Source organism: Peromyscus californicus, unplaced genomic scaffold, assembly GCF_007827085.1.
Source record: "Peromyscus californicus insignis strain IS unplaced genomic scaffold, ASM782708v3 Scaffold_3__1_contigs__length_106647218, whole genome shotgun sequence".
NCBI lineage: Eukaryota > Metazoa > Chordata > Mammalia > Rodentia > Cricetidae > Peromyscus > Peromyscus californicus.
In genome coordinates this window covers 16,130,884-16,158,484 of record NW_026294551.1, presented here as the reverse complement: position 1 = coordinate 16,158,484, position 27,601 = coordinate 16,130,884, and the positions used below count along the sequence as shown (strand labels likewise).

The 27,601-nt window shown below is 46.7% G+C and overlaps 1 protein-coding gene, 1 long non-coding RNA gene and 1 pseudogene across 3 annotated transcripts in view; 1 reads left to right on the top strand and 2 right to left on the bottom strand.

Moving 5' to 3' along the window:
• Positions 1-287: 287 nt before the first annotated feature.
• On the bottom strand, positions 288-9,572 carry LOC128121256 (uncharacterized). Its single transcript, XR_008222130.1, has 3 exons — positions 9,426-9,572; positions 3,809-3,929; positions 288-1,956 (listed from the first exon to the last, which is right to left on the bottom strand). It is a non-coding gene; the product is annotated as an uncharacterized LOC128121256 (long non-coding RNA).
• Positions 3,936-9,195, top strand: LOC128121255 (nucleophosmin-like; annotated as a pseudogene).
• Positions 9,573-9,585: 13 nt separating the features above from the next.
• Tex2 (testis expressed 2) overlaps positions 9,586-27,601 on the bottom strand; it is a 112,707-nt gene continuing 94,691 nt past the window's right edge. Inside the window, exons 8-10 of one of the 2 annotated variants that reach the window (XM_052755750.1) lie at positions 17,123-17,255; positions 11,041-11,167; positions 9,586-9,638 (exon numbers count right to left, since the gene is read on the bottom strand). In XM_052755750.1, the coding sequence (XP_052611710.1) occupies positions 11,044-11,167; positions 17,123-17,255 (257 nt within the window). In that variant the 3' untranslated portion in view covers positions 9,586-9,638; positions 11,041-11,043. The remainder of the gene's footprint in view (positions 9,639-11,040; positions 11,168-17,122; positions 17,256-27,601) is intronic. The other variant, XM_052755751.1, reaches the window with a different exon arrangement.

Here is a 27,601-nt window from a genome sequence, read left to right as displayed (position 1 = left end):
GGAACAATAAGGCCTGCATTGCATCTTAATGAGGCAGCTGAGCCTCATTTCAGATAAGCTGAAACCAGTCAACAGAAAGAAAGCTTAGAGGAGCCGGTCCCAAGGCCAGTTTGCCTAGAAAACAAGATTAGTCCCTCATTTTACCCCCTTACTCTTCCCATAAAGGTAGGCTGATAACACAGTTGCATTCCCACCTCAACATAGCTGTGGTCTAGGAAGGGTGGATATAACCAGCCTGAGGGTCCAAGTGTTCCACTTTTATGGGCTTTTCTATAAATAACAGATGCTTATCTGGTGTTTGACATGAGATGTTTATTTTGTGAAAATGCGATTGTAAGTCCCCACATACTATTTTAAGTGCGACAGGGTACAGTCGTGTAATCTCTTTACACTGTAGTGCTTCTATCTAGTCTTTCGCCTTCAGTTGCTACTGCACAGAAAAGGAACAGTGAACAAGACATGTGGACTCTCATAGGCAAACTGGCCTATACAATGAGTAATTAGGGCAGTACATTGACTGGAATGATCAAATAATCTGTCATGTTTTAATGGGATGATTAAAATAATCAAAGGTTCAAATATAATTTTTTAATATATTAATTTCTTTAAAGTCATCTTCAGGCAAGGTGCTGTTTAAAAAAAAAACACTATTAGCTCTGTCCACAGATATTAAATTATCAAAAGTTACCCAAGGTAATTCTGATATTGGATGCAGCTTTGAACAAAATTGTATTAGGTCTTCTCAAAGCAAATTATGCAATTAGAGCCCCAATTTGTAAACTAAACATTCTGACACAATGCACAAACTTAAGTTGGCAACATTAAAGAAAGGTCACAAGTGCACGTGGAAATGTAGTGCTTGACGCTGACTAGGAAGTAAACAGTCCTCCTTTGGCCATCAGAGAAGGGGACTGCCCACAAACCTCCCAAACCAGTTAGATGAATAAGGCCCTCCCATCCCACATGAGGCTTCCTGGAGCACACAGAAAACCAGAAAAGAACAGCTTGGCTCCGGCTTTCTGGCCCCATTCCATCAGTACCAGGGAGGAACAATCAGTCATTGTGTGCAGTGTGTGATATTGTCACATATGCTCATGTCTCCAGGAAATTATCAGGATTGGTTAGAAGCAAGGTGATTGTACCTCATTTGGGATAGTTTGATCTCATGGCTTTGCCTGATGTTCACATGAAACCCACTGTCCCCGCCCCAGCTGAAAGTGTGTTTGTGGGTATGTGTCCTATGGCTACTTGCTTCCAAAATGCACAATTTAATATGAAAAAAGAGTTGCTATGCCTATCTTTACCACCAATGAAATGGCTCACAAAACCACACTCCACACAGGTTACCACAGTGACATTCTTCAAGTGTGGAGGGCTGCAATCATGCGTACAAAGTGTAGAGTGGAAAAATGTTCCATTGTGCACCAGCTGCCTGAGGAAAAGCTTTGGAGGAATCAAGAGGCAAGGGGAAGGCTTCCAGTTGTACAGCTCGATCCAAATGTACTCTTGCTGCCACAAAACCTGGTAGACTTTAAAAAAAAAAAAAAAAAAGCAAGCCACGGTGTTAGTCAACTGTAACTTCTGGCCCCACCACGATGGTTCTTCCAGTCTCCTTTGCCAGTCCAAGCTTTGCAACCGAAAACCAGACACTAGTCACCGGGTGCAGGGAACGCCACCTCACAGTAGAATGGGCACCGCAGGCAGAGGGCAGAAGCAGTCCTTTAAGAGAGAGTGGCTGTGGACCAGTAAAGGCCAGCCCCACAGCACAGATGGCAGCCACAAATCCCACACCTCAAGCTAGGTCTCATACTGGGAATGTCCCATTTTCACCCATCACAGCTGGTCAGAGGCCTCCACAGGGGGGTCTTTCAGGAGGCAGGAAGTGGAGCGAGGGTCCATGGCCGAGTGCATTATAGGGATATAAACATCATCCATGTTTGGCATGACAAAAACTTTCTGTAGGGAGATATTAAAGAACAGCCACACGTGAGACAACTGCCCTCCTTTCATAATGAAATTTTCCTGTACATCCAAACAAGTTCTACCATGCTGTCAGCGTATGTGTATGTCTTCAATTTCATCCCACCTTATTTTCTGAGACAAAAGTCTTTCACTGAACTCAGAGCTAATCAATGTGACAAGACTTGCTGGCCGGCAAGTCCCAGCACTGGGATTTTATGTGGATGCTGGAGTTTTTTTTTTTTTTTTTTTTTTTTTTTTGGTTTTTCGAGACAGGGTTTCTCTGTGTAGCTTTGCGCCTTTCCTGGGACTCACTTGGTAGCCCAGGCTGGCCTCGAACTCACAGAGATCCGCCTGGCTCTGCCTCCCGAGTGCTGGGATTAAAGGCGTGCGCCACCACCGCCTGGCTGGATGCTGGAGTTTTTAATTCAGAGCCTCAGGCTTGTGTAGTAAGAACTTTACTAAATGGCCAGCTCCTCCATACTTGAACTCAGAAAGAGCCAAGAGCTCCACTACAGCACGAATACAGGAAGAACCTAGTGTGTCCGCTTTGTGGCAAGGGCCCTCAGTTTCAAATGCATACATTAACTACGTAAGAAATATTTAACAATGTTAAAGCAGTATTTCAAAATCATTATGTCTAGGACATATTCCAAGTGAATTCATCCTTTTAAATCCTAGCACAAATGTAGGCTGGGTTTTCCACATATGAAAAAAAAATCCTAATATGGTGACTGCCCCAAGGATGATCAGTGGTACACAGTGATTGTTCCTTGCACACTGTTTATAACTGTGTGTGGATTCTGATGATACCTTTGCTCTTCAGCAACACCCTTAGAGAAACAAGAAAGTACACAGGGCACCAGAGCAGGGGCGGTCGGCAGCCTCGGTTTTCCAACCTGTCTCCAGTACCAATCTCTGTCCTCCCTCTCCTTCCTTTGGTCTGTGTAACCCAAGATCCCCCAAAAAGTGATCCACTTAAATGATAATAAGACCCAGGGATGTAAGAAAAATGGAAAACCCGAAGGCATGAGGTTTTTCCCCCTAACTAGGTTTAAAGCATTTTTCCATCTGGTGAAAATAGTAGGCTTTTTATCAGAAACTAGTTATTAGTAGCTTTTTTTTTTTTTTTTTTTTTTTTTTTTTTGGTTTTTCGAGACAGGGTTTCTCTGTGTAGCTTTGCGCCTTTCCTGGAACTCGCTTTGGAGACCAGGCTGGCCTCGAACTCACAGAGATCCGCCTGGCTCTGCCTCCCGAGTGCTGGGATTAAAGGCGTGCGCCACCACCGCCCGGCTATTAGTAGCTTTTAAACAGCAATAGTTGTTTTGTTTTGTTTGTTTGCTTGTTTGTTGAGACAGGGTTTCTCTGTGTAACAGCTCTGGCTGTCCTGGAACTCACTTTATAGACCAGGCTGGCCTTGAACTCACAGAGCTCTGCCTGCCTCTGCCTCCCCAGTGTTGGGATCAAAGGCATGCCCCACCACTGCTATGTTTCTTGTGATTCTAGTTCGTGGGAAAGCTTCAGGGCCTTTGAAACCATAATTAAAACTACACGCACGCCTTTAATCCTAGCACTCAGGAGGCAGAGCCAGGCAGATCTTTGTGAGTTCGAGGCCACACTGGTCTACAGAGTGAGATCCAGGAAAGGCGCAAAGCTACACAGAGAAACCCTGTCGGGGGGAAAAAAAAACCCTACCCAAGTCTGAACACAGGTGTTTTCAAGATAAGGATGATGGTCATGGCTTCTATGCAATTCTCGAAGAGGATCTGGACCCAGATGAAATCCAGATCCTCCATTCCACCCAGTGTTCTTATACTCGGTGGGAAACATGCAATAAGGGCAGCTCTACCTGAAACTCTTGCTCCAGTTTCTTCTCTATCCACTCCGTCACATGAACCAAAGTCACTTCTCTCTCTCCAAGTTTTGGCCGAGCTTTCAGCTCCACGTACGGTGGCTTCCGGAAACCATACCTTTGTGAAGAAAACAGTAACCACATTTGAGAAGCAGAGAAAGGAAGTGGCAAGCACTGGCACCCCGGACCGCTCACTGGCACCCCGGACCGCTCACTGGCACAGGGTTTATCACTCAAATGCTCTCCAGCTCTGAACCGCCCCATACCTACTCAGCACAGCAAGTGTGAGCTCTGAACGCCTGTGTTTGCTGGCCGGTTTCGGGGCTCAGATGGATTCTGACCAGTGCTGACAATGGAGGAGAGCCTAGAGATATTGCAGAAGGCCAGGAACTGGGCATTGCCTTTTGGGTTTTGATTACCCTAAAATGGCAATAACTTTTTTGTTTTTTTAATATTTATTTATTCATTAGGTATACAGTGATCTGCCTGCATGTATGTCTGCAAGCCAGAAGAAGGCATCAGATCTCATTATAGATGGTTGTGAGCCACCATGTGGGTGCTGGGAATTGAACTCAGGACCTCTGGAAGAACAGCCTGTGCTCTTAACCTCTGAGCCATCTCTCCAGCCCTCTTTGTTTTTTTTCAAGACAGAGTTTCTCTGTGTAACAGTTCTACCTGTCCTGGAACTCACTTTGTAGACCAGGCTGGCTTTTAACACAGAGATCTGCCTCCCAAGTGCTGGTATTAAAGGCAGGCACCACCACTGCCCGGCTCTTTCTTTGTATTTTTAATAGAAGTAAGATATACTCATTACAAAAACCAACATATGTGTGTGTATGTATGTATATATGTATATGTATGTATATGTATATACATATTTTTTTTTAAAAAACTTTTGACAAATACAGTCTCCTTCTGAATGCCATCCTTGCGAGATGGCACTCTTCTAAGTATACGCAGCAGAGAATGTTCGACAGACTGCTTTTTCTCACAGAGTCTTGTTATGAAGGCCAGGCTGGCTCGGAACTCTCAGAATCCTCCTTTGTCTCCTGAGTGCTACAGTTACAGGCGTGTGCTACCTCAAGCTGTCATGTCGTGCTTTTTATGCCTTCCCACCAGAGCAGACTGGCACTCAGATATATTGGCAAAGTGTCCAGACAAGCGGAGTGTGGTGGCACACACTTGTAATCCCAGCTCTTAGGAGGCTGAGGCAGGAAGATCCCAGTTTGAAGATCAAAGACCCTGAGTAAAAACAGGGGACAGAGAAGTCTACTCCCTGATGTGATTCTATTCTGTCCTGAGGAAAAATGGCAGTTATCTCTGTCCAGCTTCCCTCATACCAGAGTATGTGCCTCCTTCACCTCAGGAAGTTTGATGGACATGGACATGAGCCACAACTATCTCGTCAGCTGTGAACTAAAGGCTGACAAAGATGATCACTTTAAGGAAGATAACGATGAAGGTGAGCATCAGTCACCATGACAACCATCCATTCAGGGCTTGGCGGAGCACACAGAGGCAATGAATTAGGAAGGCAGGCCACTCAAAGTAACACTGGTAACTGTGAAAAGGTCTGTTCGACCAAGTTCCCCTTGGGGGCTTTGAAATGACACCAGCTGTGGTCTTCAGGCTGAACTGTGGTTCAGGACCTGTGCACATCAGTGGACTGCACCAAGTAGCTGTAGAGGAAGACGCAGAGTCGGAGGAGGAGGATATCAAACTCTTACGTATGTATAGGAAGTGATCTGCCCCTGGAAGTAGGAACAAGGGTCCATAGGAAAAGTGAAACTTGACGAAGATGACAACCGTGATGGAGATGAGGAGGAGGAAGAGGAAGTAACTGAAGAAAAAGCTCCAGGGAAGACTCTGAATGAGATCCTCCAGGCAAAAAATGCACAAAAATCAAACCAGAATGGAAAAAAGACAAAACCATCAACACCAAGATCAAGAGGCTAAGAATCCTTCAAAAAACAGGGGAAAAACTGTAGCATGAATCTTAAAAGTTCTTATTAATAAAATCAAACCTGAAGCCAGTTATTGGGGTGAACACTGGATGATCAGAGAGACAGAACAAGCCACAGCTATCTCACTTCGCCAATTCCTCAGCTGATCCTGTTTCCTCAGACTGGAAGCCTCTGTGTCCTCATCCCAATGGATGAACTCAGCTGAACTGCTGCTAGAAGCCTGAAAGCTTAACCAGCCAAATGCTTAACCAGGCAAATACTTCTAGTTTCTGGTCCTCACGCCTTATAAACCTTTCTGCTTTCTACCACCACTCCCTGGGATTAAAGGCTGCTTTCTGGGATTAAAGGCGTGAGTCACCATGCCTGACTGTTTCCAATGCGGCCTTGAACTCACAGAGATCCAAAGGGATTTCTGTCTCTGGAATGCTAGGATTAAAGGCATATGAGTGCCACCATTTTCTAGCCTCTGTATCTAGTGGCTGTCTGTTCTCTGACCCCAGATAAGTTTATTAAGGTACACAATATTTTGGGGAACACAATACCACCACAAAAAACTCCTAAAACACCAAAAGGACCTAGTTCTGAAGAAGACATGAAAGCAAAAATGTGGTAAGTATAGAAAAAGGTGGATCTCTCCCCAAAGTGGAAGGCAAGTTCATCGAGCCTGTGAAGAACGGCTTCCAGATGACTGACCAGGAGCCTCGAGACCCCTGGCAGTGGAGAAAGTCTTTTTAAGAAAATGGTTTAAGGGGCTGAAGAGATGGATCAGCAGTTAAGGGCAGTGGCTGCTCTTCTAGAGGACCCGGGTTCAATTCTTAGCACCCACAAGCAGCTCACAACTGTCTACGACTCCAGTTCCAGGGGACCTGGAACCTTCACACAGACACATATGTATGCAAAACACTAATGCACATAAAATAAAAATAAATAAATTATTTTTAAAAATGGCTTAAGCTTGGCTGTTGTGGCCCATGCCTTTAATCCCAGCACTCAGGAGGCAGAAATAGGCGGATCTCTGTGAGTTCGAGACCAGTCTGGTCTACAGAGTGAGTTCCAGGACAGCCAGGCCTACACAGTGAAACCCTGCCTGGAAAAACCAAAAAAATAAAAAAAAATTTAAAAATAAAAAAATAAAAATTGAATGGTTTAAATAGCTTGAAATCTTTCACCTTATTCACTTATGTAGCAGTTGATATCTGGCTGTCCTTCTATAATGCAAAGTAAGAGATTTCCCTACTGTGCTTGACAAATGCTGTCCAGGTTCCATTGCCAAGAATGTGTTATCTAAAATTCCTGTTCAGTTTTCAAGGATGGAACTCTATTCTTTATTTGGTTGTAACTATCAATGGAATGTTATGATCGGACAGTCATAGTGGTGGCCAGACATGGGAATGCTGGGGAGACAAAAATATATGTGTGAGCCAGGCGGTGGTGGCACACACCTTTAATCCCAGCACTTGGGAAGCAGAGGCAGGAGGATCTCCAAGTTTGAGACCAGCCTAATCTACAGAGAGTTCCAGGACAGCCAAGGCTACACAGAGAAAACCTGTCTCAAAAAACAAAACAAAACATAACAACAACAACAACAAAAGAAATATACATGTGAAATAAACTCAGTATTTTAATAAAGTTTAAAAAGGTCTAGACAAGACATTGAGTGTTATCAAACTATCTAAAATTTTAATCTGTCATTGACAACGTTATAGAAACACTGTAAAAATGTCAAATTGCTATGAATGTTCCTAGTATATCTGTTGTGGCTATGTTTTTGTGGTGTGAAGGATGGAACCGAGGGCCCTGAACATGCTGAGCAAGTCTTCTACCGTGGATTACCCGTTCTACTAAAACTCAGCAGTTAAGAAATGTATCAATTTGCCGGGCGGTGGTGGCACACGCCTTTAATCCCAGCACTCGGGAGGCAGAGGCAGGCGGATCTCTGTGAGTTCGAGGCCAGCCTGATCTATAAAGTGAGTTCCAGCAAAGGCGAAAAACTACACAGAGAAACCCTGTCTCGAAAAACCAAAAAAAAAAAAAGCAAGCAAGCAAGAAAGAAATGTATCAACTCTACTTCAGAATAAGCTTTTCAGCGTTTGGAAGACTGTTCAGTAAGATATATAGCAGTGTCTATTTCTGGAGTATATGGTTGTGGGCTTCTTTTTTTCTTATTTAAAAAAAGTTAACATTGTGTGTGTGTGTGTGTGTGTGTGTGTGTGTGTGTGTGTGTGTGTGCGCGTACACAAAGCCATGTGAATGCTGTGACGCTGTGACACCTGCGGGTGGAGCTCAGAGGACAGCCTGCAGGAGTCAGTTCTCTCCTTCCACTGTGTGGGTCCCAGGGGTTGAGTTCAAGCTGTCATCTTGTTGCTCCGCCTCTTACTGACATTCACTTAAAATAAACAACGACAACAAAACAGTATAGGAACTGGAGATTACTGACTGCTCTTCCAGAGGACCCAGATTCAATTCCCAGCACCCACATGGTGGCTCACAACTGTCTGTTAACTCCAGCTCCAGGGGATCCAACTGCCTCTTCTGGCCTCCTTGAGCAATATACACACATACATTCAGGTACTTGCACATACACATAAGACAAAACTAACAAGTCTTTAATGCTGGGCGGTGGTGGTGCACACCTTTAATCCCAGCACTCAGGAGGCAGAGGCAGACGGATCACTGTGAGTTCAAGGCCAGCCTGGTCTACAGAGTGAGATCCAGGAAAGGCTCCAAAGCTACACAGAGAAACTGTCTAGTAAATCAAACCAAACCAAACAACCAAACAACAAAAAACATCTACAAAGTCACTTTTGAGTTTTGCTGGGAAACACTGGCATTGCTATTGCTAACACTCCTACTCAGCCTGCTGCACACCAAGAGGACGTGCAGCACACTGGTCCACGCTATGTTGGCTTGCAGAGCTGCATTTTCATCAAGAGTGCCACTTACAATGTGGTAAGAGCTCTGAGCTCTTACCCCCTTCACCATGTCCACTATGACCTATTGACAGGACTCAGAATACCAATTTTAAATGGAGATTCACAGACAGAGATGCTGGGCCTGTGAATAATTTATTCATCAATTTTTAAACTGTGGCTTAGGCACTGTAAACCCCAAGCCAACTGCTGAAATCCTGGGGAGTGTGCCAGCCATGGTCTGTATCTGCAGCATTCCCCAGGTGATAGGACCACTCAGAACCTCCTCCTCAGATCAGCCTCCTGCCACCAATGCCCAGTGCACACAAAGCCTCCCAACCCAACACCAAGGCCTCACTCACTCAGGAAGTGGCTCCTGACTGCCCGGACTATCTGTCAAGAAAGAGGCCGTGAGAGGACTAAACCAGCGGTGTGGGTCCAACCCAGGCTAAGCAGAGGTGAGGGCTGGCTACAAAGTGCTGGGATTATTATCAGTGGACGGATGAGTCAAGCTTTACAAGAAAAGAGGCTGAAAACAGAACCTCGAATTCACCCTCACTTTCCCTGACATATGAAGACCATCCGTAAATGTACCTGAGACAGTCATGGAAGAATTCACAACCATTAATGACTGACACTTGAGTCTAATGAAAAAGTGTGAAGTGCTCTTGTCCCAAGGTTAAGTAGGTTGGGACTTTTAGCGTCACTTGGTGATGGAGGGCATCAAGGGTATCTGCAGACCATATGCGGTCGGTCGGGGGTGGTGGAATGTTGAGCCAAGGTCCCTCGACATTCTTGCACTTCCACGGTTAGCAGCAGGGGTGTATTAGAGACTCTCTTCAATCTTCTTTTTGATGAACTCTGTCTCCGTTGCTTTTTGGAAATATTTTGACTATTAGTCAAATTTTATCAACAAACCTCATAATTTTACTTGTTCGATGACCTCCAACATACCTTCAAACAAAGAATGCAATGGTGTGTTAGCGTGTGTGTGTGAGCCACCTGCGGAGGGGAGTTTCGAGGGATCAAATCCAGGCTGTCAGCCTTGGTGGCAAGCGTCTTTTTCTGCCGAGCCTCTGACTAACACAAGCCTTGTGACTGCACGTCACCCTCCCACAGCTGTTCCATTGCAACACTATGCGCCTTTGGACGGGTCACTGTTTGAGGGGACTGTCCTGTCTGTGCTACACAAGACGTTTAGCAGCCTCTTCTGGCCTCTGAGGAAGAGATGGCAAGAACATTCTCCATCAACATAATCAAACACTAGCCCCTGTGGGGGCTAAACTACCCTTGGTTGAGAACTACTACTTTAGAGAAGGTACAAAGTTTAGACGGAACGGAACGTTCTCGCTGCACAGTGGACGTCCGGACAGTCACCCCTCAGAGAAGGAGGCTCCTTTATACCACTCTGAGACTCAGCAGGAGCCTTGTCCTACCGCGAACCTGCCAGTCTCTAGATAGTCCATCAAAGGGCTTAGAATTTTCACCTCTTCCTTTTAGGTTTAGAACTTAAGGGAAAAGGCTGCATCATCCATAGGCATTCAAGTCAAGAAAAGCAGCACTTGCCTAGGGTCTCTGAGTGGTTTCTTGCGATCCTCTGTAGTTTCAACATCGTGGACAGTGTGTGTAGAGGGTTACGTGAGTGTTTGGGGGTGGGAGCTGCTGAGTCCAGGACCTTGCACATGCTAGATGAGCACTCTGCAACTTCGTTACAGCTCTAGCCCTACATGACAGTTCCAGGAGGTACCAACTGTGCTGTGCAAACATCTGCGCTCCCTTCTCACCTTCCGAGCATTTCATAGAGAGCAGGTTGCCATTTGCTTACAAGTTTCTGAATCACCTGATGCTGCACTCTAATGTTTCTTCATCTCCTTTTAAATAATTTAAAGGTCCTTACAGAAAGGCACTTGACACACTCTGATCATCACACTGTCCAAGGAACACACACAGAGAGCACCCAGATAAAGTTCACAACCCAGAAGAGCAGCTAAGACATCTACAGTCTCAAAATTCACCAAAGAAATAACCCAAGCAGCTCAGCTCCACAGAACCACAGCAAGAAGCTCTGGCTGTGGTGCGCACGGGTCCCTTCTCTGTGTGGCCACCAGGGGGAGGTGACGTGCAGTTTGCATCCTCTGAAGACCCAGGATGCAATTCTAGTGACAAGCCTGTCCTTCAAAGTCTCTGATATTTACCCACACTGCAACTCAAAGCCAAAGTCTCTCCTCTGTAGGATGTTGATGCTGAAACCTTTTTCTCAGTGTGCAGGAAGAAGCTTGGAGAGGAAAGAAAAGACTAGTTGCCTCCTGGCCGCTTCCCTTAACCTCTTGAGCCTCCAAAAGCCCCATCTACTCACCCTTCAGCCCCGGGGAGCAGCTGTTTGTCTCCAGCACTGGGGTTCTGGTGCATCATCTTCCTCAGAGGAGCCGGCACTGGAGGATTCTTCATCACTGTCGGCCAGACAGTATACCCTGGGCCTGCAACTGAACAGGGAGAAAGTCATCATCGGTGAACGCACGCACGCAGGCACGCACGCACGCAGGCACGCACGCACTCACACACTCAACAGAGAGTCAAAGAGGAACTTCTGTCACATGTCAATGTCACTAAGAAAGAATCCAAGAGTTCCTGGATTGGCTGCTCACTCAGGAAACTCCGGTGTCAAGTCCCCTGACAGGACTGCAGAGGACTTGAGCCCACTGCAGTTGATTTTGAGCATGCACCAAAAAAGACAGGTGGTGGAGTGTGATGGAGGACATAAAATGCAGGAGCCAAGGGTGTGGGGTGTGAATGGAAAGAATGGATCGCTAGCAGGGGTTACGATGGCAGCTTAATGCTGGGGGCATGACTTGTCCCTTACCATGGATGAAGTACACAGGCAAGTCCCTTTCTCTGGCTTAATTACCCCTCCACTTAGTTTTGACTGGACTCCTTCCTAGTGAGATTAGATATATTACCCCACCCCTGCTCCATAGCCTGCGGGGAGCGGTCACAGAGAAAGCACAAAGCCACAAGTCTCGGGGACTCAAGAAAGCCCCTGACACGAGAACTCGGGGAATTTTCCGAACACCACAAATTTAAAGGCCAGGCTTTTCAGCCCCGTAGAGAGCACTGCCTTTCACTAAACTCTTTAGGGTTCTGGAGGGGTGGGGCTTGAGGGATCACCAGCAGAGCTGTGGGATCAAGGTTCCTTTCTGAGGTACTTTCTGACCTACCAAAGGTGGCTACTTCCTCATGCCATTTCTAGCTGGGCCCATCTCAAGAGCTCGGGGTCTTAGCTGGGCATGAAATGAACGAAGGACAGAACAGTCTCTGAGCACTATTAAGCCACCAATGGTCACTAAACACAGCCTATCTTGCTGACCAGGGCAAACCACTCAGGCAGGGAAGGCAGCGCAGCTTAGATCGGTCTCCCTGCTGCTGCTGTCCTCTTGGACACCTCCTTGAGCCACTAGAAGTCCACCGGGGTAATTGTCTCCTGATTAATGGGGGTCAAGGGCAGAGCACATAGCTGTGTGCATGAGACAGCCAGGCTGAGCCTCTCACCCTGAAACAGGAGCTGGCTGTAAGAAGATCCCACCAGTGTCCTCCCAGGCAGGGCCCTCGGTTCCTGCTCACCCCGGCTCTGAAATGGAGCCAGAGCTGTGCCGACACACTGGACTTCCACATTGAAGGGGATTACCCTGAAGCACCTGCTCCCCATTTCCTGTTATAGGCCTGGCTAGTCCAGAAGTACATCTATGCCCTCACTGCTCACAGAGCTGTTTTGGAGGTCCTGTGGGAAGACCATCCTGAAAGAGAATGCTCTTGGGTTTCAAATTGACATAGCAAATGTCAATCTTAAAAAACTGACCTGGGTTTTTAGGTAAGAAGAGTCAGAAATGTAAATTGCCAGAAATTTCACAACTGTCCTGTTTCTCTGTCAGTTAAACTGCTGTGCTCTCCAGCTCTCGAGCCTCGTGCTGTGAGGTATGGAAGCTGGCCCAACAGCACAGGGCAGGTCCTCATCCACACACAGGACAAAGGGCCGCCTGCAGCATCTGGGATCATAGTGAGATTGCTGAGCCACGGTCCCTCATGTCCCCACCAATGTGTACCATCTGGCACCTCCACCCCCTGGGTAAAAGATGCCGAAGGGTGAGCGCCGCATTGAGCTCTTGGGTTCCAGGACAAACCCTCTGCAAGACAGAGAGCAAGCTGCATTCTGTGGTTTCATGTGAGTAGTTCAGATAATGCGGCATGGGCTGTAGTGTATCAGATGCTGTGGAATCTGAGTTTGACCAAGTGGCACCTCCATCATCCAAAATGGGAGCTGTATCATGTGGAACCCAGAACCAATGAAGCCTGTGACTGTTTGGCTCATCTGCAGCTTTTATATCTAAATGTGCATTTTATGCTTTCAACCTTATGATGTAACCAATAATTTTAGAGAAAGACACACTACACATCCTCATAAAAGATGTGTAAGGTGTACTGGCTTTAAACACACCTCAGAATTCTGGACGAGTGTTCTACCCTCTCAGAGAGCCACCGAACAAGCTCATTCCGGTTACAATGTCAAAACCCATCTGAGATATGTGCTTGGAGTCAGGCTCAAGAGAAAGCAATTTTATCATGGATTCTGTCTTGGACCAAATTTTCTTCTTTCTTTTGAGATAGGGTCTCACTTTGTGGAACTCACTATGTAGCCCAGGTTGACTTCAAATCCAGGGTAAGTCTCCTGCCTCAGCCTCTCAAGTGTTGGGATTGCCAGCATGAACCACCACACCTGGCTTAAATGTTTTATTTCTTGTTCTAAAATCACTATCACTTCTGGCAACTTCCAGCAGTCTTAATCTGCTCTCTCCCTCTCCCCATCTCTCTCCCTCTCTCCCCCCACCTCTCCCCTTCCCTGAACATATATATGTCTGCGTACTATACATGTGCAGTGCCTGCAGAGGCCGGAAGAGGGCAAGAGGGCCTTAGAATTGGAGCTACAGATGGTTGTGAGCCTCTCTGTGAGTGCTGGGACTTGAACTCTGGTCCTTTGGAAAAACAGCAGTGCTCTTACAGCTGAGCCATCTCTCCAGCCCCATTCCAGTAGTTTCTGAAATCACCTGCAGAGCAGGCTGACTTGCTACCATTTTGGAATAGTTAAAAGAATGGGGCGGTGGTGGCGCACGCCTTTAATCCCAGCACTTGGGAGGCAGAGCCAGGCGGATCTCTGTGAGTTCGAGGCCAGCCTGGGCTACCAAGTGAGTCCCAGGAAAGGCGCAAAGCTACACAGAGAAACCCTGTCTCGAAAAACCAAAAAAAAAAAAAAAAAAAAAAAAAAAAAAGAATGACACTGCCTCCCGAGGCAGTTCTACAAGGTGACCGGAAGAAATGCTTTCAGTGAAGAGTAAAAACGCAGATTCAACAGCTCTGGGAGAGGACCTCACTCCAAAGAATGCATCAAATTTCTCTTATTTATAAGAAACCAGTCCCATGCATTAGCTGTATGCATCCATGCATGCAGACACACACATCCAGGACAAGGCTGAATCATGGTATACTAGGAACATCAGGGGCCCAGGGGCTGGGAGACAGTAGTGTGGGGCAAGAAGGGGCTGCCAGGTGCAGCTGCACACTGGCCCAAGCTGTACCAAGTGCATTGCAAAAACACCCCACTGCCCAGTTACAGCATCCGTCATGGAGGACGCATCCTTTTCTGACTCATTTAAAGGCCCTTTTCAGGTTCTTTTCTACAGTTTAGACTGCTCAGCACCTACCACCTCCTCCTCCACCTCTACAGTGCTGGGGATTGAGCCTAGGATTTCACATATGCTAAGCAAGAACTCTTCCACTGAGCTACACTCCCAGCCCTTGAAGATCATTTTGACTGCCTTATTGCTCCAAAGTGACTTAACTCCAGTCTGTGACAAGAAGACATGTTGCTTGAAGAAGGAAAAGCTTAAAAGATAAATGCTCACAAATGGACATGGACAAGCTTTTCAAAGGGAAACAACTTCAGACTAAAGCAACCTAAATTTCAACTTCTCCATCTTGCCCTCTGGGTACCACTATAACAAACTTTCCGTCAGGCTAACCAGCATCACTGGGGCTTGAGTGGGGACTGAACAAAGCGGGGAGATGCAGTCAAGGCCCTGCCAAGGCTGGGCAGGTGGAGCGAACCAGTGCACGGCGTGAGGCCTGGACAGGTGGAGGCGGCTAAAGGGAAGACCTGGAGGAAGAGGCTGCTGTGGGCCGCTGCACAGTCCACTGAACAGCCCACCCTAGGGTGTTCAGTATTAAGGACGACATCAGTGCTTAACAGCAGCCACCACATGGGCTGACTTCTGTCTCTCCTCTCCTCAGCCCCACCATGGCTGTATATGTTCACAGCTGAGGAACTGAGGAAGCAGATCTGAGCGCTGCTTCTGGAGCTGGGCTCTGGAATCCTGCATGGGCTTTCAGGGGCTCTTGATGTTTCTAGAAACTCTAGAGCCAAACAATGCCCGTGGAAACATTTTCTGAAATAAAGAAAGGGCCTGGAGTCCTCAGCTTCCCCAAGGGTCCATTTCTCAGGCCCTTTTCCTCACAAAGCATGGCTTTTAGGTTATATTTTCCTCTGCACTGAAAAGTAAGTGACAGTCAATAACATATTAATGTATAATTTAGCATCTTCACAACAAGAAGATAGACATTTCATACAGGATTCTTCTATGAAAAGATGGATTTAGAAATACATTCTACCATGAAAGCCACATTCCCAAAGAAAGGGAGTCTTTTCAGTCAGTCTAAAGCAGTATGACATCCTATGATCAGCCAATTTGCAGATGTAAACCAGTGCCAAGACAGCCAGATGAATATCAGTCACTATGGAGTGTCTGAATGGCAAGACTCTGACCAAAAGCAATCTGCTGCCCACCTGATGTATATGACTCACCTTCCCAACAGAGCCCCAAAGTCCTATGTGGGGTACAGTTGTTTCCAGAAAGATTCCTTACTCAAATGCTTATGACCAAAGATTGCTCTGACCCAGTCCCCTTTATTCGATACAATTAAAAAGTAAAAATGGTGCTGAAGATCAAAGCCAGGGCCTGGCACATGCTAGGCCACTGCGCTCTCACTGAGTCACACTCCCAGCCCGGGAGACCTCACTTTCAGACTGCTTCTGCCCATGGTGTTTTCACAAGTCTGTCACAAGGCCAGACTGGCAGTGCTCGGGGTCAGAGTGGGTGGTACAGCAGGACAAGAAGCTGGTCTGACTACAGGTTAGATCAGGGAGACTCTGTCAGGACAGCCTCGGCCCCTGCTCTGCTCTCAGCCTTCTCGAGCCCTTGGACTGTGCCTTCGTGTCTGGGAACATGATGAAAAGACACTTTCTTGTGGCTTCAGATGGGACCAAATCAGGCTCAGCACTCACGGGGTATGGAATGCCACACGGGGAGTTGATGAATACCACTCACCAGAAAATACAAATCCACAGATTGCCGAATCCAAATACATTTTAACAACAGCAGAAAATGAAAGGAAAATAGGTTAGATTGCAATACAGCAGGTACAGTCTCCAATCACTAACACAGGGACATTTCAACACAAAACCGGGCAAGTCAAGACAATCTGAGCAAAAGAATGCTCTCGAAGACACAACTCAACTTCCTTGGTCTACCAGTACTATCGACCTAAAAAGGGTCGATCAGCTGTAACTAAGCAAAAACATCCAAGAGCCAGTGCCTTGTACACAGTCCGAAGAGTAGTTCCCTGTGGCAGCCCTGGCCACTGTGGTTTAGTCCCTGCAGAGGGATCAGGGGCTGCAGATGGGAGGCCACATCTTTTAACTAATAGTATCATTTAGATGTGGAGCCAGAACAGTGACCTTTAAGGTGTTTGAGAATCTGGCATCATAGGGGAACAAAAATCAGGCTCCATTAATTACCTCACAATTCTGGAATATTTCTAAATCAGATTAACTCTGGGTAACAGATGTACTATCTACAAAGAGAAGAATTTACTAAGCAAATCAATATTGTATTATTTCGGGAAAATGTTTCTCAGAACACTCACAGAGTATCCTCTTAGCTGCCCAAACCAACCATCTGGTTATAAATAATTCTGACCTGGTGATTAAAGTGGGAGATCCCCAGGGGGCCTTAATTGGCTCCCATAGTGCTGCTGCCCGTGGCTGGAAGCCGAAGCAGGTTTCAGAGTAAGGATTGGGTTCACAGAACAGTTTATGCCTAGAGGCGTCTGTCCTGCTTGTCTGCACCAGCGATACTTTGTGGGTAATTGAGACAGTGTCACCCCTGCCAGTGCTGACACCAACAGGCGCAGGGTGTAAAGCTCACTCTGCTCAGAAGTGCTGACCCTGAGCCTGCTGCCCATGCAGGGGCTCCCACACCCCACTGCTTCTTACGGGCTGCAGGGAGAGGCTGGGCCCCCAAGGCTGGTTAGTAAATTCATATATGGCCCCTTACCCTTCTTTGCCAATTTCTCCAACCTTCAGGGCTTCAACAAGAGGCTCTTTACCTAGTTTGGTCAAGTTCATTTTGGTCTCGAGAGTCATCAGAAAGGACCCGTTGTAAGACATTTCCAAATCGATCCAGAGTCCTAGAGAAACAGAAAAAAAAGGGGGGGGGGGTCGTTTGGTTTGGTTGCCTCCCAACAAATATGAGTCTAAACTAGAGTATCAAAACTTATATTTGGGGGGCTGGAGAGATGGCTTGGCAGTTAAAAGCACTGGCTGCTCTTCCAGAGGACCCGAGTTCAATTCCCAGCACCCACACGGTGGCTCACAACCATCTATAATGGGATCTGATGCACGTTTTTGTCATGCAGGCACAAATATAGGTAGAGCATTCATATACACAAGATAGATAATAAATATTTTTTTAAAAAAAACTTGCATTTTCAGGACTATAAAGACGATTCAATGGTGAAGAGCACTTACTGCTCTTGCAGAGGAACCAAGTTCAGTTCCCAGCACCCACATGGTGGTTTATGGTCATTATGCAACTCTGTTTCAGGGGATCTGACACCTTCTTCTGATGTCTGAGGGCACCAGGCATGCATGTGGTACATAGACATACATGTAGGCAAAACACTCATACACCTAAATCTTTCAACACTCGTAAGCTGTCATTAAACTAAAGTCTACCTGTGACTGGGACTGCCCGCAGATGTGTGAGGAGGTTGCGGGTGCTCTGCCCTCACTATATACGAGGAGAGACTGTGACAGTTTGCATGCTGGGCAGTGGCAGGCATGGCAGCCCCTCTGGGGGTCACAGTGAACTCAGTGTCCATGTAGCACTGAAGGACCCCCGCCCCCCATCCCAGCTTCTCCTCCTCACAGAAGAAAACAGACACCCAGAAGGAAATGGCTTGATTACAGTATTGCCAGGATGGGTGGCTGAGGTGCAGTTGTGTGTGTTGTGAGGATGCTTTACTGTGAGCTGAATGACGCCATAAGGCAGCTTCCATGATTTGGCCATCAATGGGCTGGGGCTTTGCAGTAACGTAGCTGTTTGGGGGTCACTCATACACCCGTAAGCTCCCTCACCTATGTATGCCCAATAAGCTGAGATGGCTCAGCAGGTAAAGGTCCCCTGCCCCCAAGCCTATGACTTGAGGTGGATTCCATGGCATGGTAAAGGGAGAGAATTGACTTCTACAAATTGTCCTCCAAACCCATGCACACAGCCCACCCCATCCTACCCTCCTCCCTGCAAACAATAAATAATAAATGTTTGAAAAACTGGTTTAAAAACAGTAAAACAAACAAAAAAAGCACAATAAACTCGGGTCTGTCTCTGTCTCTGTCTGTCTGTCTGTCTCTCTCTCTCTCTCTCTCTCACACACACACACACACACACACTCCAACAAAATTTTAGGTATTTTTTGGTAAGATTTATTTTATTAGTGTAAGTGTTTTGCATACATGTATGCATGTGTACCATGTGCATGCCTGGTGTCAGAAGAGGTCAGAAGAAGACATTCGGAGCCCCTGGAACTGGCATTATGGATGGTTGTGAGCCACTATCTAAGTGCTGGGAACTGAACCCAGGTCCTCTGCAAGAGCAACAAGTGCTCTTGACCACCGAGTCAGCCACCAGCCCCTTTTGTTTCCGGAAATTACCGAGCAATAGAAACAAAAGGGTCTCCAGGAGCAGCGAGGGGAGGGCGGGGCTACTTGGCACGAGTTAAAGAACTTACCGGCAGAAGGGTATTATTGCCAATGAGCTCCTGTTCAATTTCACCAGGAGAGCCACTGGACCAGTGTCTACAGTATAACACATTGTCACCACCCTCTGTCACAAGAGGGGATGGCCTGGCAGGTAAAGCTACATGAGATGTTTTTCACTCTCAGAGCTCCATAAGACCTCATGGATTTTTAATTAAAATGTGATCCTTCAAGTGGCTATTTAAATGTTAATAAACTTTTAGAGATCCTCCTAAGACAAGCGACAATATGCAGACAGAAGCAGGAAATTAATCTCCATACATGGAGGCACTGTCAGTCGATTGCAGTAAACAGCCCTCCCCCATGAGGCCAGCCCCCTAGGTAAAAGCACTGTCCAATCTTCCAAAGTACTAATGGTGCGATTCTTCACTAAAGGTGGAATAATTCCCACTTTGTTTTCAACAAATGCTTCCTGTTACTGAACACGATTATTTTCCTCGGATGACTTGATTTAATTAAGTGGCACACAGGTCAAGTGTGATTATCTTCTTTGTGGGAAAAACTGCTTCCTTTCTAGCTTACATTAAGCAGTTAAAAACTCTTCAGTTAGCTTACTCTTAAAAATACTGTAACTGTGGGGACTAAATGTTCATATCTACTCAGTAAAGATGTTCAGTCCTTAATCATTTCCAGGAGGAGGGATTAGTGCAAAGAGCTACATATGAACTTTAACGCAATATAAAAAGAAAGACACAATAATTTCATTTGGAAACCCTAACCAGGTTTCCAAATAATATTAATAACATGCATTGCCTTTGAAGGCTGTCATATTAAAGGCACCAAAACTTTACTTCTTCCAAAATGAGAGGTTTTGTTGTCCTCTGCCCCCCAAATTCATTGTGGGGGGTGGGAGTTGTGTAGGAGTGGGCATCTGGATCCCCCTAGAGCTGAGTTATAAGTGGTTGTGAGCCACCCAACATGGGTAACGGAATTCAAACTCAAGTCCTCTGGAAGAGACCAGCGTATAAGGGCATCAGATTTACTGGGCATCTGTGAGCCACCCAATGTGGGTACTGGGAACTGAAGTGCTCTTAACCAACAGTCATTTCTCTAGTCCCTTGCTATCTTGTTTTTATTTTGTTTTGTTTAATAAAAAACAAAAACAAACAAAAAACCAAACCAAGTACTGTGGGCACAGGCTGGTTCAGGCACCAGCCACAATGGGATCTGCCCCTCATCCACCAGGAAGGCCAAGGGAAAAGCTTAGAGGCCAGTCACATGGACTAGGGCTTGAGTTTCACTGCAAGTTTCTTGACCTTTTACAGCACTCTCACCTACACAAAGGAGACTATACTACCTTTTTAGAGAGGACTGTATGCAGCCAAGGCCAGTACACCCTGGGCATCCTTTGTGCTGGCTGCAGCTGCTACAGGGAAAAGGCTGCCCAGATATCCAGAACCCTATCTCAGGATGAGGCCTAGATACGACCAGATATTTCTGGTGGCTTTGGTGTGTTTTGTTTCTGTTTTGTTGTTGTTATTATTGTATGAGACAGGATGTCATGTATTACAAGCTGGCCCCAAGCTTGTTATGTAGTTAAGGATGAACCTGACTTCTTCTTCCCCGGCTTCCATTCCCAAGGGCTGGAATTGTAAGTATACACCTTCACTCACAGCTCATGGAGCACTGGGGATCAAATCCAGGGCTTCAGGAACACTTGGTAAGCATTCTACCTCCTGAACTATATCCCTGGTCCAGTGTCTGGTTTTATACCACTTACTATGTTTCATGAAGCCCACCCACAACCTGAGATGGAATCAAGAATGGGCTGAGAACTTAAAAATTGACATGAACTAATCAAATATTTCAAATGAATATGATGGGCAAATGCAGAAAAGGAGACTATTCACCGTTACATTAAAAAACAAAACAAAACAACCAACCAACCAAACAACAACCTTCTATGACAAGGACTAGGCAAGGAGCACCTGAAAAGCTGAGAGCATGTGTAGCTCAGAGCAGCGACCTCAGCCACTGCCATATACCAGGCCCTGGCTTCCAGGGCCAACAGATGAACAGCAAGGAGGAAGCCTGACTCTGCCTTGGGACAATGTATGGATATGGAGACAATGTCAAGACAGGGACAGACACTGTCCCACAAGTGGCACCTAATCGGAACACAGACAGCTACATGCTGTTACCCTAGCAGTGCCCAAAACGACAATGACCATGACAAACCTTAGAGGGTCTTTGTCCAAGGCCCTGCCAGGAGCTCGGGGGGGTGGTTGAGATTGGGGAAGGCATCTACCACTACCACTACTGATTGCTCAGAGGGGTGCCACAAAGTAAAGACAGCTCACCTCCCAAAAGTGCCACTGAGCTCTTTTTTTTTTTGGGGGGGGGGTTCGAGACAGGGATTTTCTGTGTAGCTTTAGAGCCTGTCCTGGATCTTGCTCTGTAGCCCAGGCTGGCCTCCAACTCACAGAGATCACCTGGCTCTGCCTCCCGAGTGCTGGGATTAAAGGCATGCGCCACCACCGCCCGGCACCACTGAGCTCTTAGCACCGTATGGATTGAAAGGCGCTGTAAGGAACTCAGAGAATAAAGACGGGGCTGGAGAGATGACCCCATTTACTCAGTAAAGTGCTTGCTTACAAGCATGAGGGAGGACCTGACTGTTTCCCAAGCACTCAGGTAAAAGCCAGATAACGGCTGTAATCGCAGTGCTGGGAGGCGGACCCTTCCCTGGGCTTGCTGGCCAGCCCATCTAGTCAAATCGGTGAGCTCCAGATTCAATGAGACCCAGTCTTTAAACAATAAGATGGAAGGGACGTATTTGAGGAAGATACATGACATCAGCCTCGAGACTCCACATCCATGTTATGCACACACATGTACACACGCGCAGAATAAAGATGGCCACCGGGTATGGTGACATACATCTGTAATCCCAGCATTAGGGAGGCAGAGGCAGGAGAAACATCCTTGGCTACACAGTGAGTTTAGGGCAGCCTGAGCTACATGAGACCCTGTCTCAAAAAAATCAGGAAAAAGGAGGAGGAGGAGAAGGGGAAGAGGAGTTGGAGGAGGAAGAGGAGGAAGGAGGAAGAGGAGGAGAGGAGGAGGTGGAGGAGGGAGGAGAAGAAGGAGAAGAGGAGGGGGAGGAGGAAGTGGAAGGAGGAGGAGGAGATGGAGGAGAAGGAGGAGGAGGAGGAGGAGGAGGAGGGAGGAAGAAGGGGGAGGAGAAGAGGAGGAGGTGGAGGAGGAAGAGAAGGAGGAGGGAGGAGGAGGAAGAGGAGGAGGAGAAAGATCGCCTCAATCAGTTGGTAGAGTTCAGCCCCGACCACAATGTACAGTGGTAACAAATACCCATGACTGCATGTCCCCAGAGGCAAGGGGACAGCAACCAGAATGGAGGGCTGTGGGTTTGTTTGCTGTTACCCATTTCTCCTTAGTAAACCCCATGGCCTTGGTAACTGCCACACCATGGCCACAGAGAGCACGTGGGCTCACACAGCAGCTCTGTCTTTTTACTTGACTCCGGGGGTCTTGACCCTGGGGCTGTGTGAACAGGGCACCTGCTGCTTGGAAAGGGTTCTAGCTTCGTTTCTATTGCTGTAACAACACCCTGACATAAAGCAAGGAAGAGAAGGTTTATTTGGCTTGTAATTCCAGGCTGCAGTCCATTACTGCAGGGAAGCCAGGGTGGGAACCTGAGCACCACACCCACAGTCGGGGCAGAGAGAGAGTATATGCACGTATCCTTGATTGCTCAGTTACTACTGAGCTAGCTTTCTCAATTCTTTTTTTTTTTTTAGATTTATTTATTCATATATCTAATGTATATGAGTGATCTATTTGCATGTATGTTTGCATGACAGAAGAGGGCATCAGATAGAAGAGGGTAACAGATACCATTACAGATGGCTGTGAGCCACCATGTGGGTGCTGGGAATTGAACTCAGGACCTCTGGAAGAGCAGCCAATGCTCTTAATCACTGAGCCATCTCTCCAGCTCCACTTTCTCTATTCTTATACAGCAGGGAAAACAGTGCCACCCACGTTCAGGGTGGGTTTTCCTACTTCAATCAACAATCATGGGAACCCCCACAGATGTGCCACAGGCAAAGCTGGTGGAGACAATTCCTCATTGAGACTCTCCCTAGTTGATAATTACAACAGCCCACAAGGTATCAGGGTCCTAAGACCCTTGCTCATGGAGCTGGCCTCAAGCCCCCATCCGATGTTCCCTGTCCTTTAACCATGGTGGCCTGGTTCTCCTTCTGAAAGTGAACACCTGAATCTAGGGAACAAAACTTGAAAAGGAGCATTTGATCATGGGTTATCAATGTTGAATGCTGTGAAACAATCTTTGTACACTATAAATATGTACTGCTCTCATTGTTAATAAAAAAGCTGGCCGATGGCTAGGATTTTCGGGGCAGAGAGAATGCTGGGAAGAAGGAGGGTGGAGTCAGAGGAGCCAGTGAGATGGAAAGAAAGCAGGACATGCAGGAGCCTCGGGCAGCACACAGATTAATAGAAATGGGTTCATTTAAGTTGTAAGAGTTAGTTAGTAATGAGCCTGAGCTATCAACCCAGCATTTATAATTAATAAGTCTCTGAGTGGTTATTTGGGAAGTGGCTGGCGGAACAGAGCTGATCACAGTCCAGTCCTGACAAAAAAGTCCACCTACAGTTGGATGTTGGGGTTACTCGGCTCCAGACCCCCCCAGTGACTGTTTTGTTCCTGGCAAGCAGACTGGTGCCATATGCTCTCAGATCCCAGGGAAACTGCAATTCCTTAAACCTGGATGCGCCTTGTATAACATCTCTGTAGCTCTTCCTACCTTACAGCTATTCTCACATAACGCCCTGTCTTGTCAAAGCTGACACAATCTAAATCTCAATCTCATTCTCTCCTTAAAAAACTTTTTTAGAAGGAGCTAGAGAAATGGCTCAGTGGTTAAGAGCACTGGCTGTTCCTCTAGAGGACCCAGGTTCAATTACCAACACCCACATTTGGCTCACAACTACCTGTAACTCCATTTCCAAGAGGATCTGATGCCCTCTTCTGGCCTCTGTGGGTATTGCATGCATATTGTGTTTATACATGTAGTCAAAATATCCATAAACATAAATTAAAATACGTGTATGAGAGTTTGATTGCATGTATATTTGTGCATCATATGTGTGCATGTCATCTATGGACACAGAAGAGGGTACTGGATCCCGTGCAACTTGAGTTACAGACAGTTGTAAGCCATCATGTGGATGCTGGGAATTGAACCCTGGTCCTCTGCAAGAGTAGCACGTGCTTTTAACCACTAAGCCACCACTCCAGCTCCTTTCTCTCTGTTTTTGAGAAAGAGTCTCACTCTGTAGCACAGCCTGGACTGGGACTCACTATGTAGCCCAAATTATCTTTGAACTCAGGGTGATCCTCCTGTCTCCTGGCAGTCTCCAAGTGCTGAGACCACAAGCCTGGGCCACTGCACCTGGTTGCAAACTGCTTTTTCTTCCCACAGCCATCTAGACCTCCATCCTAAACTTCCCAGAAGCAGTGTCAAGGGCAACAACAACAGTGGTAAAAACAAGAGAAACAATGGGTGCTGTTTAAATGGCCTTCTGTGTGTGTCCTCAAGACAGGCAGGTGCTATCAGAGCCTCGTGTGGGAGGTGAGGAAGCAAAGCGGTCGGCGAACTTGCCTGAGGCTCTGGGTTTATGAGCTCAGCTATCTCACTCTAGGGACAGCATTGAAAACTACATTCTGCACTGCTTTAAAAGTTGAGTGGCAGACTGGGTATGGTGTAATGGTGTAGTATGTCAGCAATCCCAGAGACAGAGGCAGAGACAGGAGGACTGCTGCATGTTTGAGGCCAGCCTGGCGTACATAGCAAGTTCTAGACCAGCCGGGGCCACATAGAGAGATCCTTTCTTAAAATTGTAAAAGTGCATGGCTAAGGCAGGATAATTCAAGCAGCCTGAGTAGCCTGTGTGAACCAGAAAAGATTTTCTTTCTTTCTTTTCTTAATGTTTTCTTTTTTTAGTTATTTTTATTATTTTATGTGCATGGGTATTTTGCCTGCACGTATGTCTGCGTACCCATGTGCATGCAGGGCCCACTGAGGTCAGAAGAGGGCATTGGGTCTCCTGGAACTGGAGTTAAAGACTGGGTCCTCTGGAAGAGCAGCAAGTGCTCTTATGAGCCATCTTTCCAGCCCCCAGGAGGTGCCTCTATTAAAGCTTCAGCTTGCCTGCATGTTCCAGGTGATTGAGCTCTCGTTTTTCACCTGTGGTCAGCGTTAGCAAGTCACCCCAGCTTTTAGTTTCCCTAAAAGGAAAGGTTCTCCTGAGAGCAATGGAATTCAAAACTCCAAACTCACACGGTCACACGCTGCATGATGACTTTTGGTCAAGAGTGGACCACATACAGGACAGCAGTCCCATGACAGTCTATCACTCAGTAGCATGACTGCCCCCTAAGTTTGGGTTAAGCATACTCTGTTGTTTGCACACTGTGGAAAGCAATCAACCACAGTTACACGAACATGCCACTGCTACTGAAAGACACCTAAGTGCATCCCTTCTTGTTTGTTTCTGCTTTAACATCATACAGGCATCCTTCAAAAGCTTGGAAAAGCCTGCTTTGGTCAAATTCAAATAACCCCATAGGCCTTATGTCTTTCTTGTTCCTTTCTTTGGTAATGGTTTCTCCTTGTTACACAAGCAGGCAGATCTCTACACTTTGCCCTGAAAGGAGTTAAGTAAGCTTTAAGTGGATTAAAACCAGCAAGGCTTTGATCTGCAGAGTTGAAATGTCTCACTCCCCAGCTCAAAAACAAACAAACAAACAAACAAAAACAAAAAACAGGAAAGAAGCCCAAGACTTAGGTCTCCAATTAACCTCCCAGGCTGACCAAAGCAGTCCCGACTGCTGTACAGCTCAAAGCCAGAGGGACACTCTTGGATGCTGTGGAGTCTGCTGAGCCCTGTGCCCTTTCCTTAGACATTTCTATGAATCCAGGCAAGGGCAGTGTTGAGAGTCGAGAAGCTGGGAACCGTGGGAAACCTCAACAGGCATCTACAGTATTTACTTTAAAAACCCCAGCTCTCAGAAAGTTTGTACTAGCTGATAATTTACAGCTTGTTACTAGTCAGTTCCTGAAGAGACAGAGAGCAAAGGCGGCAGAGAGGCCATGGGTCAGAGGAGGACCCTGCACTTGTACAGTGGTGGGGTGAAGATCTCAGTCACACAGCTAATGGAGTGGTGGCACACCCTTTAATACTGTGTACCATACTGTATCACAAAGGGTAGGGACAGAACAAACAGTCTTGTGCCAGGTTAGAACAAGTACACTACTTTCAAGAGTCTAATCTCTTCTAGCTTTATTCTGTGTACCTGACCAACCCCAGCAGGACTCAGATTGATTGAGGTGCAGACAGAATTGAGGGGTTACAGGTGATCTCTACATGCAGGAACCAGGTGGACTTGTGTCTTTCTCCAAGATCAGTGTGTGTGCCCTGCCAGCTCAAACTTGCTAGAGGGATGAACAGAGCTGCTGAGTGTAATCATAGAACACCTTCATAGTGTGTAACAGCTATGATTCACTAAATATTCAAAAATAACGATTTCACTAAATGTGATCAACAGCCATGAAGACAGCTGTTCTGTATCTTATAAATGCTACAAAGTATTGACTTCAAAACACATGTCGTCCTCCCAAAAAGCTGTATTCACTCCCCACTGCTCTGCTCCTGGGCCACCTTGGGAATAATGTTAAACATGGTTCAAGGGAAAGAGGTTCCTTGACAAGGGACACCAAAACTATGAGCTGAGCAGGCACAGTGGCACCGTAATCTCAGCCTTGGAAGGCTGAGGCAGGAGGATAGACAGTTTGTTCAGTTGGGCTACCTAGCAAAACCCTATCTCAGAAAGACAGGGAGGGAGGGAGGGAGGGAGGGAGGGAGGAGGAACTGGTGGGCTTTCCCTGTGTGCCAACAGCTTTCTGTCCAGCAGGCTCAGTCATCTCTTGTGTCTCACTGAACTCTTGCATATTGTATCTTCCCCGTTGATGCCCTTTGAAGCTACCCGTTATAAAAGACATAGAAATCTGTGAACACCCTCATTATTCTATTTATAGTCCTTCACATTCTGATCAATTCTTTTTTCTCTCCATCCACAGGAGTAGGCATAAATATTGTATCCGTGGCATGCCTAAAACCTCAAGCCCAAGAGCTGTGCTCCAGCAGACAGACTTGCTCCTGAAATACTGCCTTCGAATATGTGTCCTCATCTTTCAAATCCTCAAGACCCCCAGAGTGTAAGGAAGATAAAGATGCACGACATGAAGGTCAAACATCTCACAGCTAGAAGGTCTGACAGGTGAGGCTGCGAGGTGATAAGTGGAGACAGCAGCTTCTCTTGGAGTCGGAGCCAGGACAGATGGACAGTGGGGCCCATGAGAGGAGAGGGCAGCTAAAACCTAGCTCACCGCTTCATACCCTGGCACAAAAGCTCAGGTCCCATCAACTGGCTTGAGGGTGTCTTGGGCTGGAAAAGACCCTGAAACAGTCTAGTAGACTAGAGATAGAAGAAGAAACCTAGATCTATCATCTATCAGTTTCCTACTGTGTCTGTGAGAAACGCAAGTCACTTGGAGGATGTAGTGGTGCATGTGTTTGTGTCTGTGTTAGGGAGGCTAAGGCAGGAAGATCATGAGTTCAAAGACACACTGGACTACAGAGTGAGGTTCGAGAGCAGCCTGAGCTACAC